The sequence below is a fragment of the Camelus bactrianus genome, chromosome 22 (genome assembly GCF_048773025.1).
Source record: "Camelus bactrianus isolate YW-2024 breed Bactrian camel chromosome 22, ASM4877302v1, whole genome shotgun sequence".
NCBI classification, from domain to species: Eukaryota; Metazoa; Chordata; class Mammalia; order Artiodactyla; family Camelidae; genus Camelus; species Camelus bactrianus.
The window spans coordinates 5,110,794-5,124,871 of record NC_133560.1 but is presented as its reverse complement, the minus strand read 5'-3'; the positions used below and the strand labels follow the sequence as shown (position 1 = coordinate 5,124,871).

Below are 14,078 nucleotides of genomic sequence, written 5' to 3'. Positions count from 1 at the left end.
TGAGCTGCTAGGAAGAGACAGTCACCTGAGTAGCCCTACACCTGCAGCTTGGCTTGAGGCCGCAGGGCACCCCGCCCGCTGGTGCAGAGCACTGTCCCCTCCAATCTAAAGGGCACAGGCTTGGAGGGAGCCGGGCTGGGTTGCTCCCACCCCTAGCTACTGTCAGCTGCACGTCCCGGGCTCACCATTCTCTCAGCAGTTTTCCTCATATATATAACTATTCGAAATTCAGAAGGGAATCTGTTAATGTTAATCTTTCAAAACAGAATCAATAGATTACTGCATTTCATAATTTAATTTATGTATGTATGTATGTATGTATTTATCATTAGCTCTTTTTGTACATTATAGAGATCTTTTATGAAACAATGTTTCCAATGACAAAGATACATTTATTTGAAATGCGGTTAATCCCTCTATTTTTGTTTTAGTTTTTTAATCTATGAAGTTCGAGTAAAATTACAGTGAACAATGTGGTTAAAAAAAACCAGCTTGTGTACAAACGTTCATAGCCGAATCATTTCCTAATAGGCAACAAGACTACAAGTCTGTGTGGCCACGAGACCCGCCCCCGGGGCCACGGGAGCCAATCCGCGTGCGTGCGCTGCCCGGCCCCGCCCGGGCGCCCTCCTCAGCGGCGCCCCTCCCTCCGCCCGCCCAACGGTCAGGTCAGTTCGTCAGGCGGGCAGGCAGCAGTTGGTCGAGCGGACTGCGGGTCGTCAGGTCTCCCCAGCGATGCCGGTCCTCCTCCCTCCGACAGCGGCGGCGGCTGCAGCGGCGGCGGCGCGGTCCCTCTGGGAGGCGCGGCGCTGGCCGAGCGGCGGCCGCGGAACTTCGTGTCCAGCGCGGGGGCGGCGGGCGCGCGCCCCGAGGTGGTCCGCGGGCAGGTGTTCGACGAGGGGCCGCGCTGCAGCAACCTGCGACCTCGGCGAGGGCTCCCACGGCGTCGTGTGGTGAGTGTCCGCGCCCCGCGTGCCGGCCGCGCCCTTCCGCGCGGCCCCCGCCCGGCCTCGGCGGACTCAGCTGGGGCGTCGGCGTCGGCGTCGGCTTCGGCCCCGGCCCAGGCCCCGGCCCCGCGACCCCGACCCCGAGCCCGGGCACGCCCCCGGCCGGGCTGCCCCGCCGTCCGCGCGCCAGGGATCTTGGGCGGGACGGGGCCCGCTCGGGCTGGGGCTTTGCTCGCGGCGCTTCCCAGGCCGGCCCTCGCTGGGCGGGGGAATGGGGGAGGGGCCCGTGTAGGGGGTGGAGGCCGGGACCCTGGAACCCAGGGACCCCTAGGACGGGAACGGCCCCGCTCCCACCGTCGGGTGCTGGCCTCGCGGGCTTCCCTTGACGTCCGTGGGGAAGCCGCGGAGTCCTTCAGAGGCTGGCGGCGGCGGCCGTGGTTTGGAAAGCGGTTGGCAGCGCCGTGTGTTCCCAACCCCGAAATCATCATCTTGTTCGCCCACTTCGTCTGTGTTTTCTGCGGCCGGCTTTGGCTCAGCAGCTTACGTGGTGCCAGGGGTGCTCTCCTGCGCAGGCTTTCTGAACAGGGTGAAGCGGCACCAGTGTTGGTGTGGCATGTTTCAATCTTGAAGTTTTTAAATGGATTTGGGGATGGTCCTGTTGGCGTTTCAGGAAGGGTAAGTCAGCATCGCTGTCTTGATTTCTTAAGAAGTCATTTGGAGTTGGGCCTAATTTGACTTCTTTCCCCTCCTTTACCCTTTGTGCCCTTTGAACTTGTTTTGCGAGGTGGCTGCTTTCCCAAATCCACGTGCCCTGCTGCAGGGATGAGAAACTCAGGGAGCACATTTGGGGAGTCACTGGTTTAGCCTACGGATTTGTTTTAAAGCAGATCTTTACTTGCAGATGTCACCCTCTATCCTGGACACTCACCTTGTCCCTGAGGGACCCTATGCAATGAGACCCATTTGTAAAGTCCAGTTTGTTCAAGGGTCAGGAATGGGTAGTGAGGTGAGAGCCTCTTTGTGGCTGGAGTTGGCGTCCAGGTGTCTAAAGGTGAACGGAGGTGGGGAAACACTGTACGTGCTGTGGATGGGCGGGTGGGAAATGCCGGGCACGTGGCTCTGCGGCTGGCTGGCTTGGAGTGGGTGCTGCGCCCCAGCGGGTGGGGTGAGCCAGGCCCCGACACCAGGACGTCCCCTTGATGAAGGTGCTGAGGGTTACACAGCACCGTGCCCGGGCATCTGCCCTTTGCCTAGGTGTGGTGACCGCAGCCCGGCCGTCCTCATCCTCAGGGCTTGGAAGTGCAATGGCAGGAGCTCAAAAGAGCCCATCAGAATCTTTTTAAAAAATATCCTGTTTTTAGTTTATTTTTATTATGGAGAACTGAAACACACACAAGAGCAGAGGGACCAGCTCTTGGGTACAAGCCCTCAGCTCCAACAGTTATCAGCATTCTGCTCTTTTTACAAAAGATGCTGATCCTAAAACACTTTCATTAATTTGAAAGCAGAGAGCTAACAAGCAATGATGTTAATTTAACAACACACTTGTGAGCGATGTTGAAAAGCCAGCTCCGCTTTAAAAAAATGACAGGAGCACCACCCAGCCTGCTGTGACCCCGCAGAGGCGGGAACACGTGGGTCCCAGTCTGAGCACCTGCGGGGAGGAGGTGAGAGGGACCCAGAGGGTCTTAGGGCCTGGCCCATGGCCCAGAGGCACAGAGACTTTGTAAGGTGGGGTGTGGGGGGTGCAGTGATGGACCAAACGGATGTGCCCAGTGAGGTGCGGGACAGTTTCGGGTTGGCGGCAGTTGCTTTCTTGTCTTGTGGCCACACTGCCCTCTGTGACAGTGAGAAGGATGTCTTCGGAGCCGGACCCTCGTGTCTACACACTTGCACTCCTCTGCAGGAAAGGCTGTGTGCCCTGTGCTGGGGATAGTCTGGGCGGCGACAGGTTGAAAATGGAACAAGCTCAACAAAGAGGTTCAAATACTAAAAGGGGTGATCTTGGGGTGCCTCGGCATTGTGAAGAGGGGTCAGGAGGCTGCCGAGTGAAAGGAGGGAAACCCTTGCAGGCAGAGGCAGTAGTGAGAGGGAGCAGTGTCGAGGGGACAGCGTGGTCTCCCCCAAGCTGAGTCCAGGGCGTTTGCATGTGTGTGCACGCACTCATGTGTGCCCCGCCCTGCACACGGGGTGAGAGCAGTGACCACAGGGAGTATGAGAGCAGTGACCGTGGGTGCGGGTGCCGTGAGCATGGAGGTGTGGGAGCAGGGATCGAGGGTGCGGGTGCCGTGATCGGGGGTGTGGGTGCAGTGATCGTGGGGGATGTGGGGGATGCTGTTCCCATCGTCTGCTGATACTTGAACTGGTTTCTCAATTGTTACTGTACTTACAAAAATTTTTTTTGGTGTGTGTCATTTCCTCTTATGAAGGACCCCTCTGAGGACACCAGGGGCTCTCTAGGAGAACACACTTGCCTGCTTAACTACCCGGCTTGAAATCCTAAGTGTCTGCCCTTCCTTCCTGAGGTGCTGGGGTGGGGTCCACTAGGTGGTCCAGGTCTGACCCCAGGCCTGTTTAGCTTCTTAAGTTTTCATATGCTTGGGGCTGACCAAACGCCCTGCAGAGGAGCCTCTGGGGGAAGCCCAGCAGAATTCCACTGGGGGACAGAGGGTAGGGGGGCGCTCACATGCACTTCAGCATCAAAGGGGTGTTTGACTGTGTCTCTGAGTCCCTCCCCGTTCTGAGATGGCCCTTTCCCACTGGAGGAAAGAAGGGAGCTCCAGGGGCAGGGGTCCCAGGGGCGAGGCTCGGGCCCTGTGTCTACCCTGGACTTGGTCACCTTTCTGGGAGGGGGATCTTTGGCCCGGTGAGATTATGCCCCACCCGCCTGAGCCCTGTGGAATTAGCACTAGCATGGGGTCTCCTTTAGGGAAGGGGTGCAATGCATTGCACACTCCCAGGTCCACATGGAGACCAGGGCCCTGAGCAGCCCCTTGGCTGAGGCCATGAGAGCCCTGTGGTCCTGGGCCATCATCCCCTGGGAAAGGAGCCCCAGGCAGGGTGTGGTCCTACTGGTCAGCCATCACAAAGGGGTGGCCCTTTGTGTGGGCCTCTGGTGTGCCAGCCCTGGCCTGGCCTTGGAGCCCAGAAGCTCACGGTCAGGCTCTGGAGGATGGGGTTTCTTTGGGACTGCAGCCTGGCCACACCAAAGAGGTGTCCATTTGGCCTGTGTCCAGTGCTGGGGGTCCCCCAGGAGTGGGGGGCACTTGGAGATTCCCCACCTGAGAGGAGGTCCACTGAAGGGTGCTGGATGTGGTACAAGCCTTTCCCAGGCCAAGTGACAGTTTCCCACTTGGGACCTCAGGTACCCGGGCACAGTCCCCGTGTGTGCTGACTGTGGCCCATAGTGGGCCCAGGCGCTCCCTCAGAAGAAATCTCTGGCTCCACCTTGGCTGGGAGAGACGAGTACTCCTCTCGATCCTGCCCCCCACCCCGCGCCCTGGGCCCTGACCACGGGCGATTCTGCCTGGGCTGGTTTCTAACTCACCTGGCCCAGGTCCTAGGCACCGTCCTGGAGCCTTCGTGGAGAGCCTGCATGTTGACCTGCTGCTGTTTCTTTTCCCTCCAGACGCTGCCTCCCCCACCCCACTCCCAATCCTGTAGCCCGTGATCACCCCCATCTTTGAGCAGCTCATGGTGAGCCCAGGCCTGTCTCCCCTGTCGTTTCTGCACAGCCCTGGGTTTTCCCTGTTGGTGAATCGAGGTGAGGGCGGTGGAGGAGAGGAGAGCTGGGGAGCTGGCACTTGAGGGTTTGGTGCCTCTGGGAGGAGGGGCTGAGCCGCTTGGAAGAGACAGTCACCTGAGTAGCCCTACACCTGCAGCTTGGCTTGAGGCCGCAGGGCACCCCGCCCTCTGGTGCACAGCACTGTCCCCTCCAATCTGAAGGGCACAGGCTTGGGGGGAGCTGGGCTGGGTTGCTCCCACCCCCAGCTACTGTCAGCTTCATGTCCCCGGCTCACCATTCTCTCAGCATATTTCCTCATCCACTGTCCTGGGCCCCAGGAGGATTATCTGAGAGCCCTGGGCGAGGTTTTTAACCGGTAGAACCCGGAATCCTGTGCTTTCCCGGAGTGTTGATGGTGGAGGCTTGTTTTCCTGTGTTGGACGGACGGGATCAGTTTATAAGAGATGCTATTTTTACTGTAAATACAAGGCATTAAGTACTGACTATACGTTTAAAAAAATGCACAGATACATTTCCATTTATAGGTATTAGAATAATACGTAGTGTTTACAGTAAAAGCCAGGTATCATTTAGAAGTCGATGGCGTATGTGTATATTTAGATCATGTGTGTGGGTCTGTGGGTGGCTTTGTTGGGGGGGGATAGGTGTCTGGGTGGATAGGTGCTCACATTTCATGTGCACGTGTGCAGGTGTGTGTTGTGTGGCACGTGCATGTGGGGATGTGTGCATTTGTATGCTTGTACACGTGTGTATGCTTGTGGTCATGTGTGATAAATGTACATGTGTATGCGTGCATGTCTCTGTGTGTACACGTGTGGGTTTGAATTCATGTGGACTGTGTGTGTCTCTGCATACATGTATGCATGCATGTAGACTGTGGGGTTGTGTGCATATGTGTGTGCGTTCCTGTGTGGGTGTGTATGAATATAAGTACATGCACACACGTGCATGCGTGTAAAGAGCATGTCTTCTGGGGCTGTGCCCTGAGCATTTTCCCAGACCAGAACCATCAGCAGGGATGGGGAGACTCCGGTGCTCAGAGGTGCTTGAACTTGCTGTCCTTCACCTTCATCACCTCCGTGAGATCCCAGAAGTGGCTCTTCAGGGTCCTTGCCCCTTAAATACATCATCTGAAGTACTGGACAAATCAGTCTTGGGGCCGTGCTTGTGTGTTTCTGAATCTTCCTTTGCTTTCGCACTGTTTTCCCTCCTCTCCATCACCTTTCAAGTCTCTTCCTTTCCTGCTTCCTCTGATGTTGTCTGTTTCCATTTCTTTTCTTTGGCTGCCACTCTTGCCACAGACTACCTAGCTTCCAGCTTTAAAACAGTTTGAATGCTTGGTGCGCCCTCTGTCACCCAGGGTGGGTCCCGTCTGTCGATGCCAGTGTTGATGGCGGGGATGCTGGGTGTGACGCGGCCACCATCGCGTGCCTATAGGCAGAGGCTCTGCCAGCACGAGCCTCTCTTCCCTTGAGCCCACGTCCCTGTGCTGGGAATACAGCGGCGAAACAAGCACTCCTGCTCTCACGGAGCAACTGTGAGCCCAGCGTTGGCTGCCGTACGTGTGTCATTTCACACGCGGCTCGTGAGCAGGGGCGCGTCTTCTCAGCCCCACAGCCGAGGAAGCCCAGACTTATGGAGGCTTAGGGGACACGCCTGAGTTCTAATCACAGACCTGAGCTTAAGGAGGAAATGTGCAAAATGGGGAATGTCTCCCAATCCCATCAACCCAGCTGAATGCTCTGAATTTTCAAGTTTTCATCTTTATACACGTTCTTTTCCCACATCATTGTCGTTTTGATGTAGACATAGATATTTTTTAATTTCTAATTTTTGTTAGTTTATTATTGAAGTACAGTCAGTTACAGTGTGTCGATTTCTGGTGTCCAGCAGTGTCCCAGTCATGTGTATACATACATCTATTCATTTACATATTGTTTTTCATTAAAGGTCATTGAATATAGTTCCAAGCACTATACCGAAGAATATTTTTTCAATCTGTTTTTATATACAGTGCCTAACATTTGCAAATCTCAAACTCCCAAATTTATCCCTTTCTGACCTCCTTTCCCCCGGTAACCATAAGATTGTTTCCTAAGTCTGCAAGTCTGTTTCTGTCTTGTAGATGAGTTCATTAGTGTCCTCTTTTCTTTTCTTTTTTTTTTTAAGATTCTGCATATGAGTGATATATGTTACATTTTTTCTCTTTCTGGCTTACTTCACTTTTTCCCTCTTTGTTCTTTTTCTTTTTGGGGTTCAAAAATTTTCTTTTGTATTATCTTGGTTTCTTTTTGGTTCCTTTGACTGCACTGTATGTTTTTGATTTGTGGTTCCCCTGTTTTGCCGGTATATTAACTCATTACTGTATCTGTTTGCTTTAAACTGATAGTCGTATAACACATCCTAAAAAGAACGAAAGAAAGAAAAGAAATCTGTATTTTCTTGTTCCCCCTCCCAACTTGAAGGATTTTGATGTCCTCTTTTACGTCTTCATGTTTATTCTGTTGTAATTCATTGTAGTTATCACCTTTCCAGTCATGGTTTTCCCCTTTCTGTAGCGTCCTGCATAAATGTAAGGAAGATGAGAAAACGGAATAGTTTTCTCTAAGTTCTAATATAACTGGAAATAAATACAAAGGCTTAAAATAGTCTAGGATATCGTACAATCACTTCTTAATCCTTTATCGAGAAGTAATTCAGTCCTTCAAGGTAGTAATGAAAGTAGTTTGTTACAGCATTACTTAGGCTGAAGTATATTAAATGGAAAGTGATTAATACAAATATAAAAATTATTAGATGAATTGATTTGGGATTTATAATTAGTTGTTTGACATTTGCTAGCTACACAGATGGCTGAGAAGTTCTTTTTATGTAAATATGTCTTTTATAAGAATGTTCACTACATGTTAGCTCGATTTATAAAATGTGAACAGGATAAAGAACATTATCACTCCTTTTTATTTTTTCTTTTAACTCTACTGTAATTTTCACTTCTCTGGGTGTATATATGTGTGTGTGTGTGTATATATATATGTTTAGTAGTAGGTTATATACAGATATTTAATAATATATAAGAATGTATATAATATAAATAGGTAGTCAGTTTCCAAGATCTAAGCTGGTGATCTCCCCATCACCTTTTTATGCCTCTTACTAAATATTCGTTCTACCATTACAGATATCGGTTACCTTTTTAATTAGTGGCTTTTTGCCTTGCTCTCTTTTAGTAACATTCAATTATAAAAAATCAGAGAAGTTATGCCAGCTCATTAGTTATGCATGAAGATGTTAACCTAGACCTAAGGAAATTATAGTCCTCTTTTAGTGGATAGTTCCTCAGATAATGAGTGGAAGCATTAACTTTCTGTGTACAACATAGGTATAAAAAAGTTTCAGAGCTTCTTTATAATGTGGCGCCACAGTAAAGCATGGAGTTTAGTTGTGTATCCATGTATATATATCTTGTATAATTAAAGGGACGAGGCACATTTACCTCCCGATGCTTAAGTACCTTTCTGGTATAATTTATTTTCCTTCCCCAAAGAACAATGGGCTCATAAAAAAAGTCCTGAACATTCAGTATTCATGAAAAGGCCAACAGATATTGCATGGTTTTGAAATCATGCTTTTATAAAATCACAGAATTTTAAATCACTCTAATAAGTGTGTTTATTAAAATTAATTAAGGTTAGAAAAAGGCGCATAGCTGAGATTAGTAAAAATGCATTGCGATAAAGAAGATAGGCTAAGTTACTCTAACAAGTAGACCCAAAATGCAATGTCTGAACATAGCAGAGGTTGGTTTCAGCTTTAGCATAAGATACTTCAGGGAGTAGGGAAGTGGGGTCTGCTCCATGACCTTGAGCTATTGTGATAAACGATTTATTTCTTTATCTGCTGTAATGTGCTCATATTTTTTCCTCGTTTCAAAAATATAAAGAAAAATGTTTTATAGTTTAGTATTCAAGAGTAAAAGAGAGACAGGAGTAAGAGAAGATTATTTCCTAAGCAAAGGACGGTGGTATGGCTAGTGGTATCATGGCCTTAGATGAAATATTTGCCTTTCTCCTTTACTGAAACGCCCGACTGAGCCTGTACCAATATACTATTTTCTGCTTCTGCCTGAAAGTTTATTTCAAGACAGAGTGTGAAAGTTGAGTAAATTTTGTGGTCTAGACACATTATCAATGTTATCATTATAGACACATTATTATGTTATCATTATCATTTCAAGAAGGTGACTCTTACCTTCTACTTATTTCATAAATTTTGTTGCACAAAGTAAGTCTTTACTTAAGTTCTACAGGTTAATACAGAGTTCTCATAGACTGAATTTTGCTTAATCTTGCCACACGGTACACATTGTCTAAATGGGGATAATTTAAGCTAAATTGAGCCATTTCTTCATTCTACTAATAATATTGTTCCAGAAGTACTTTCAATCTATATTTTGGTTTTCATTCCCTTTTCTATAAATACTTCGTGTTTGTATATGTTAGTCATGTGGGTTTTCCCCCCATATTCAGTATAATTTCTCTCCCTTTTTTTAATACAGAGAACTACTTTTCTTATATGTGAGTCTAGTTTGTATTCCATTGAATTCTTATGGTGTTCTCATTTGTTTTTGTAACAGTTTTGTTGCTAATAAATTACTGATGATTTGTCTAAGATGATTAAAGAAAAATAATTATAAAATTAGAAATAAAGGGTGTCATGACTGGTATAAAGTAATTTTTTTTTTTAGCTAAAACTGAAAAAGCTGAAAACTGCATGAGTCATATTTTCTACATTGAGTTTCACTTAGAAGTTGAGCATTTGTTCAAAAAATGGTAATAATGATATAACTCAAAAATAGATAACATATCCTCCCTTCTATGAGACTGTATTGTATATACACATTAGTAAGGTCCTAGGAATCTATATGATGTATATGGAAATGGTATAAAGTGTATACCAAATTTTTTTTGAATTCTGCAAATAATTATATACTTTAAGAAAGTGTTGAATCACGTAAAAATACATTTCCATGTGTATTTTTCATAATTCAGTGCATCTTTCAGTAGGTATTTCTCAGAATACCCTCAAAGAATAACCCTCAAAAGTAATTTACACTTTATAACAATTCCTTGCTAGCTATTAGGAGGTATCTTCAATTAAAACCTAATCTGCAGATATTGTTGCTGAAAATAACGGAGTAATCTCTTTCAAATCAGTTTAACCTATTATATATCTATTTGCTCCATGGCATGATTTATAAAACGTGTCTTAGTATATGTATGAAAACTGGATAGAATAGAAACCTTGATTAAAAAAAAGTTACCTCTACTATACACACGCAGAGACACACACACACAGAGGAGGGTCACTTTTAGGTCCTTAGCTGAGGATCATTTCAAATCAATTTATCCATAGCTATCCAGACAAGATTGTTGCCTACAAGTAGTTCACTTTTCTTTTAACATAAGTTTTCTTTATGTTCATGTTACTAGTGGTCTAAAAGCTACTGAAATTACCCACCTATAACATGTTCTAGTATAAATGTTTATTGCTTTTAGTCTTTACATTCAGGTAATTTTATGATTGTCTCCTTAGAATACACTTGCACAAAACTTTTCAGAACATAGAGCATTTTACTTTGTCAAGACAATAACAAACACATACACAGGGATGTAGATGATAATAATGTTAAGTTAGAGCCAGATTATGGAGGAATATGTACTTAGATGTTTCTTAGGTAGATAATAGAAGGTCATCAAAGTTTATTTGGAGTAGGAAATATGATTGGAACTCTAAGTTAAATCACTGAAGTGTTATTTATATATTTTTTTCAATTGAAGCCTTTGTTTTTCTAGGCTTTTGATTATATTTTCAAACTTAATTAGCAAGTCTACAGCGCATTTACAAGATGAACACGTGCTTCCACAGTGTTTTACTAATGGTTTCCATCTTCAGTTGGGTAACACAGACCTTTCTAACATGTAGTATACATTTTTTGCCATTTGGCAAGTATATCTATTTAGTTTGGTTTGTTTTCCACAATTAATGCTGACTGATAACTGGGTTCTTTTCTCTTCCAGGTTGTGGAGACGAATTTGGTTGCTTTTGACTGTCACTGGATCATTATCAATGAGGTAAAGTAAACTAAACCTTGCTGTTAACTCTGGGTCCTGTTTTCATATGTATAGTCACAGGATTCCTAGGGCCTTGGATTTCTACTAAGAGACAGAACACAAAGTAAACTTTCAGCTTACTGAGTGGATGCTGTTAGATAAAAATAGAAAAAGTACAGTTTTTTTTTTTAAATTATAAAGGGCTTTGCATGAATGAAATAAATGGAGAACGTATTCCCCACTGAGCATCTTTTAGCCTTTTCCGTTGGCACACACTGCCTACTTCGGGAGATCATCTTTATGAAAAGTACACTCTTCTTTGTCAGCACAGTGAATTCCTCCCAGTGGAGTGCTTATGTTCCATTTATATTTTACTGTTGTTTCTAGAACTTTTATATCCACCCCCCTTTACACAAGGATTAAATAGTTCAGCACATGAATATGAGTAAAGAAGAGCAGATTGTTTTTCTTTTCACAAAGCAATACAATTGTTTTAAAATTCACCCACTTGTCAAGTCCCTTGTGAAAGTTTTTTGAATTTTCTAAGGACCATACATAAGATAAAAATACACTATTACAATATGAGAGCCCTCTGAAACAAATTATTCTATTAGCACCTGCCAGTCAGAATTGGAGAGGACAGTGAGAAATCAGTCAGGGATAAATAATGAGACCATGCGAATCTGTTCTCAACGAGACCTAGGATTCAACATATCTATCTCTTATGAATACAAATTCTGTATTATTTATCAACAGATACTAAATATTGAATGATAGAATAACAAGTTTTGTCTAAGGAACAGAACAGCATTTTGGGCAAGAATACTGGTTTTGCAATTAGCCAGATAGGCTCCATCCTGGCTACACAACTGGTTAGCCGTGTTACTATGGAAATGTAGTATAATCATCCTGTGCCTCAGGTTGTTTTGTTTGTATGTATAGTAACAGTTACTTTACAAGTTCACGATAAAAATTAAGTGAAATACTGTCCAGTATGCGTAACACAGTCCTGACAAAAGGCAATGAATAGTGCTGCAGTAATGAGCAGAGCAGGGGGAAGCTCACAGATCACTTTCTCACACATTATTTTGTTGAATGCTAAATATTCTTATGAAGTAATGAGGGAATAAGGGCCATGAAAAGCGCATGATTTGTCTCTTCGTACACAGAAAAGTAAAACCGGTTCTCAGTTCAAGTGGTTTCTCCTGCACCACACGTCACTGATGGAGATTTAGCTCCCTTGTTGGCTCTTTTTCATGCAATGTAAAGGCACTGGAGACATCTTGCAAATCTGTTGTTGGTCTGCCGAACTTTAGGTCTACATGATTTGTCAGTGAATTTCTTATGTCCCATTAGGATGTGTTTTTCTGAGATCCCCAAAGATAATGTGTGTATGTGAGATCTGCTTTTCAATAAAGTTTTTAATAACTTTAATGTTCTCATACCACTCAAGTTTCCATCTCGAATGACTAGATATCAAGATAGAGTAAAAGGAAAAGGGAAACTTAACAAACCTTCATAATAACTTTTCAAATGAGGTGTTTTCATTTCTGTTTTTCTGCAAGGAATCTAAGATTCAAATACATTAAACAGTTTGCCAAATATTACACAACTATGAAGAGGTGATAATGGAATGTAAAACCTTTTAGTCCTTTCCAGCCTAAAGCTTTGATTGTTCTTGCTTCATTTTCTTTTGCTTCAATAATTTTCCTTACAGATTATATTTTTGAAATTTCTGCTACCTAAATTTCAATCTTACAGGAGCCATATCTTGTTACTTTTTGTCTTTAGCTTATTATTTTCTAGGTTACTATTTTTTGGAATAGAGACTCCGAATTCCTGTTTTTGTCTCACCTTGTTTTTATTCCCCACCTGCTGATGGCGAATAGACCACACAGGTTTTTCTGTTGTAAAACAAGCTGGAGCCATTTTGCTTGTTTGCATCAATAGAGCTGAGTAGGGGAAAAAAGTGATTTCTTGCCTCCTTAGAGACATGGGTTAATCAAGCCTATTAATACCTATAATGTATAAATGGAGGTGCCCATTCCTTTCTATTTTTTGGCAAGATTGCAGAAGGGACCCCTGAATTAACTTTTTTCCATATTTAATTTAACCTCTAGCACTATACCTGAATATTAAAAGTATGAACCCAGGTAAAGAGAGCTTTCCAGGATACCAGTGGCCATCTGTCTCATGCTTGTGTGTCAGTTTGTACTGTGGAAGAAATCACTTCTTCTTATTATAGAGAGGAAATCTGATTGAGCAAACTAGCATGTGTTTCATTGATGATGATTATCTTGGAAAGAATAATACAGTTGTATTTTAATATATATTTAATAAATATTATGACTCCTTTTGTTGAACTTACTAAATTTTATTTCATAAAATATTAGAAGGGCAAATGATGTCTCTAAATGGACATTCCATAATTTGGGCCACCATTTTGCAAAGAAAACATCCACACAAACAAAGCAATCTAACCAGCAAATAACTCAATAAATGCTAGAAGTGTAGAAGACAGTATAGAAGACCTCAGTTCTTTTCTCCCCTTCACACTTGGGTTTTCTACTGTAAACTGTCATAACTATAACTTCCCTTTACCATTACTGGAACTCTTATCTCTGTTTTACCCACAGCCCTCCTTGCTAGTCCTTGAGCAGAGATGTCGTTTTAGCAGGACGGCAAGTCAGTACTACTTAACCTTTGAAAAATTTGATGTTCACAACACACACTGTTTACATTGGTCATTATATTTTCTAAGCTAGGTTACAACTCTCAGAGATCAAGCATATTTTCTGTATTTTCATCCCGAACAAAGACCATCCTTCAATATGTGTGTGGTCAGCACCCTTTCTTCCATGTGATTCCATTCAGTCACCTCATTCTCTCCAAAGGAAACTTGAGTCTCGCTACCTTTATTTCATTTACAGTCCTGTTTATAATGGATGAATCATAATTTACCCTAGTCTCCATAAAAGAAGAAACAAGGATTTCTCAAATTTGCTAGGAAGATAGACTCTAAAAGGATCAACAACCACAAAACCCAACAACATGCAGATGCCCATTTTGACTGAACATGGGAATCACAAATGTGTCTAGTTTGGTTTGTGTAGCTACTGTTTTGTTGCTAATTTTAGAATGGCTTGCAAACATTTATTTAATCTTATGGCACCAACAGTTTCTCAAAGAGAAACTATAAATCAAAGTTGGCATTGTGCATCATGGTACAAATTGATGTTGAAACTTGAAAACAATGTATTTTTTTCATTTGCATCA

General features: G+C 44.2%; 1 protein-coding gene across 8 annotated transcripts in view; it reads left to right on the top strand.

The window, feature by feature from the left end:
* LOC141574629 (uncharacterized) overlaps window positions 1-14,078 on the top strand; it is a 110,394-nt gene that overhangs the window by 39,786 nt on the left and 56,530 nt on the right. For all 8 annotated transcript variants that reach the window (XR_012501513.1, XM_074350090.1, XM_074350091.1 and 5 more), the window contains one exon: window positions 10,770-10,823. Coding sequence is in view for 7 of the 8 variants with exons in the window: in XM_074350090.1 (XP_074206191.1) it covers window positions 10,770-10,823 (54 nt within the window). In the remaining variant the exon portion in view is untranslated. The remainder of the gene's footprint in view (window positions 1-10,769; window positions 10,824-14,078) is intronic.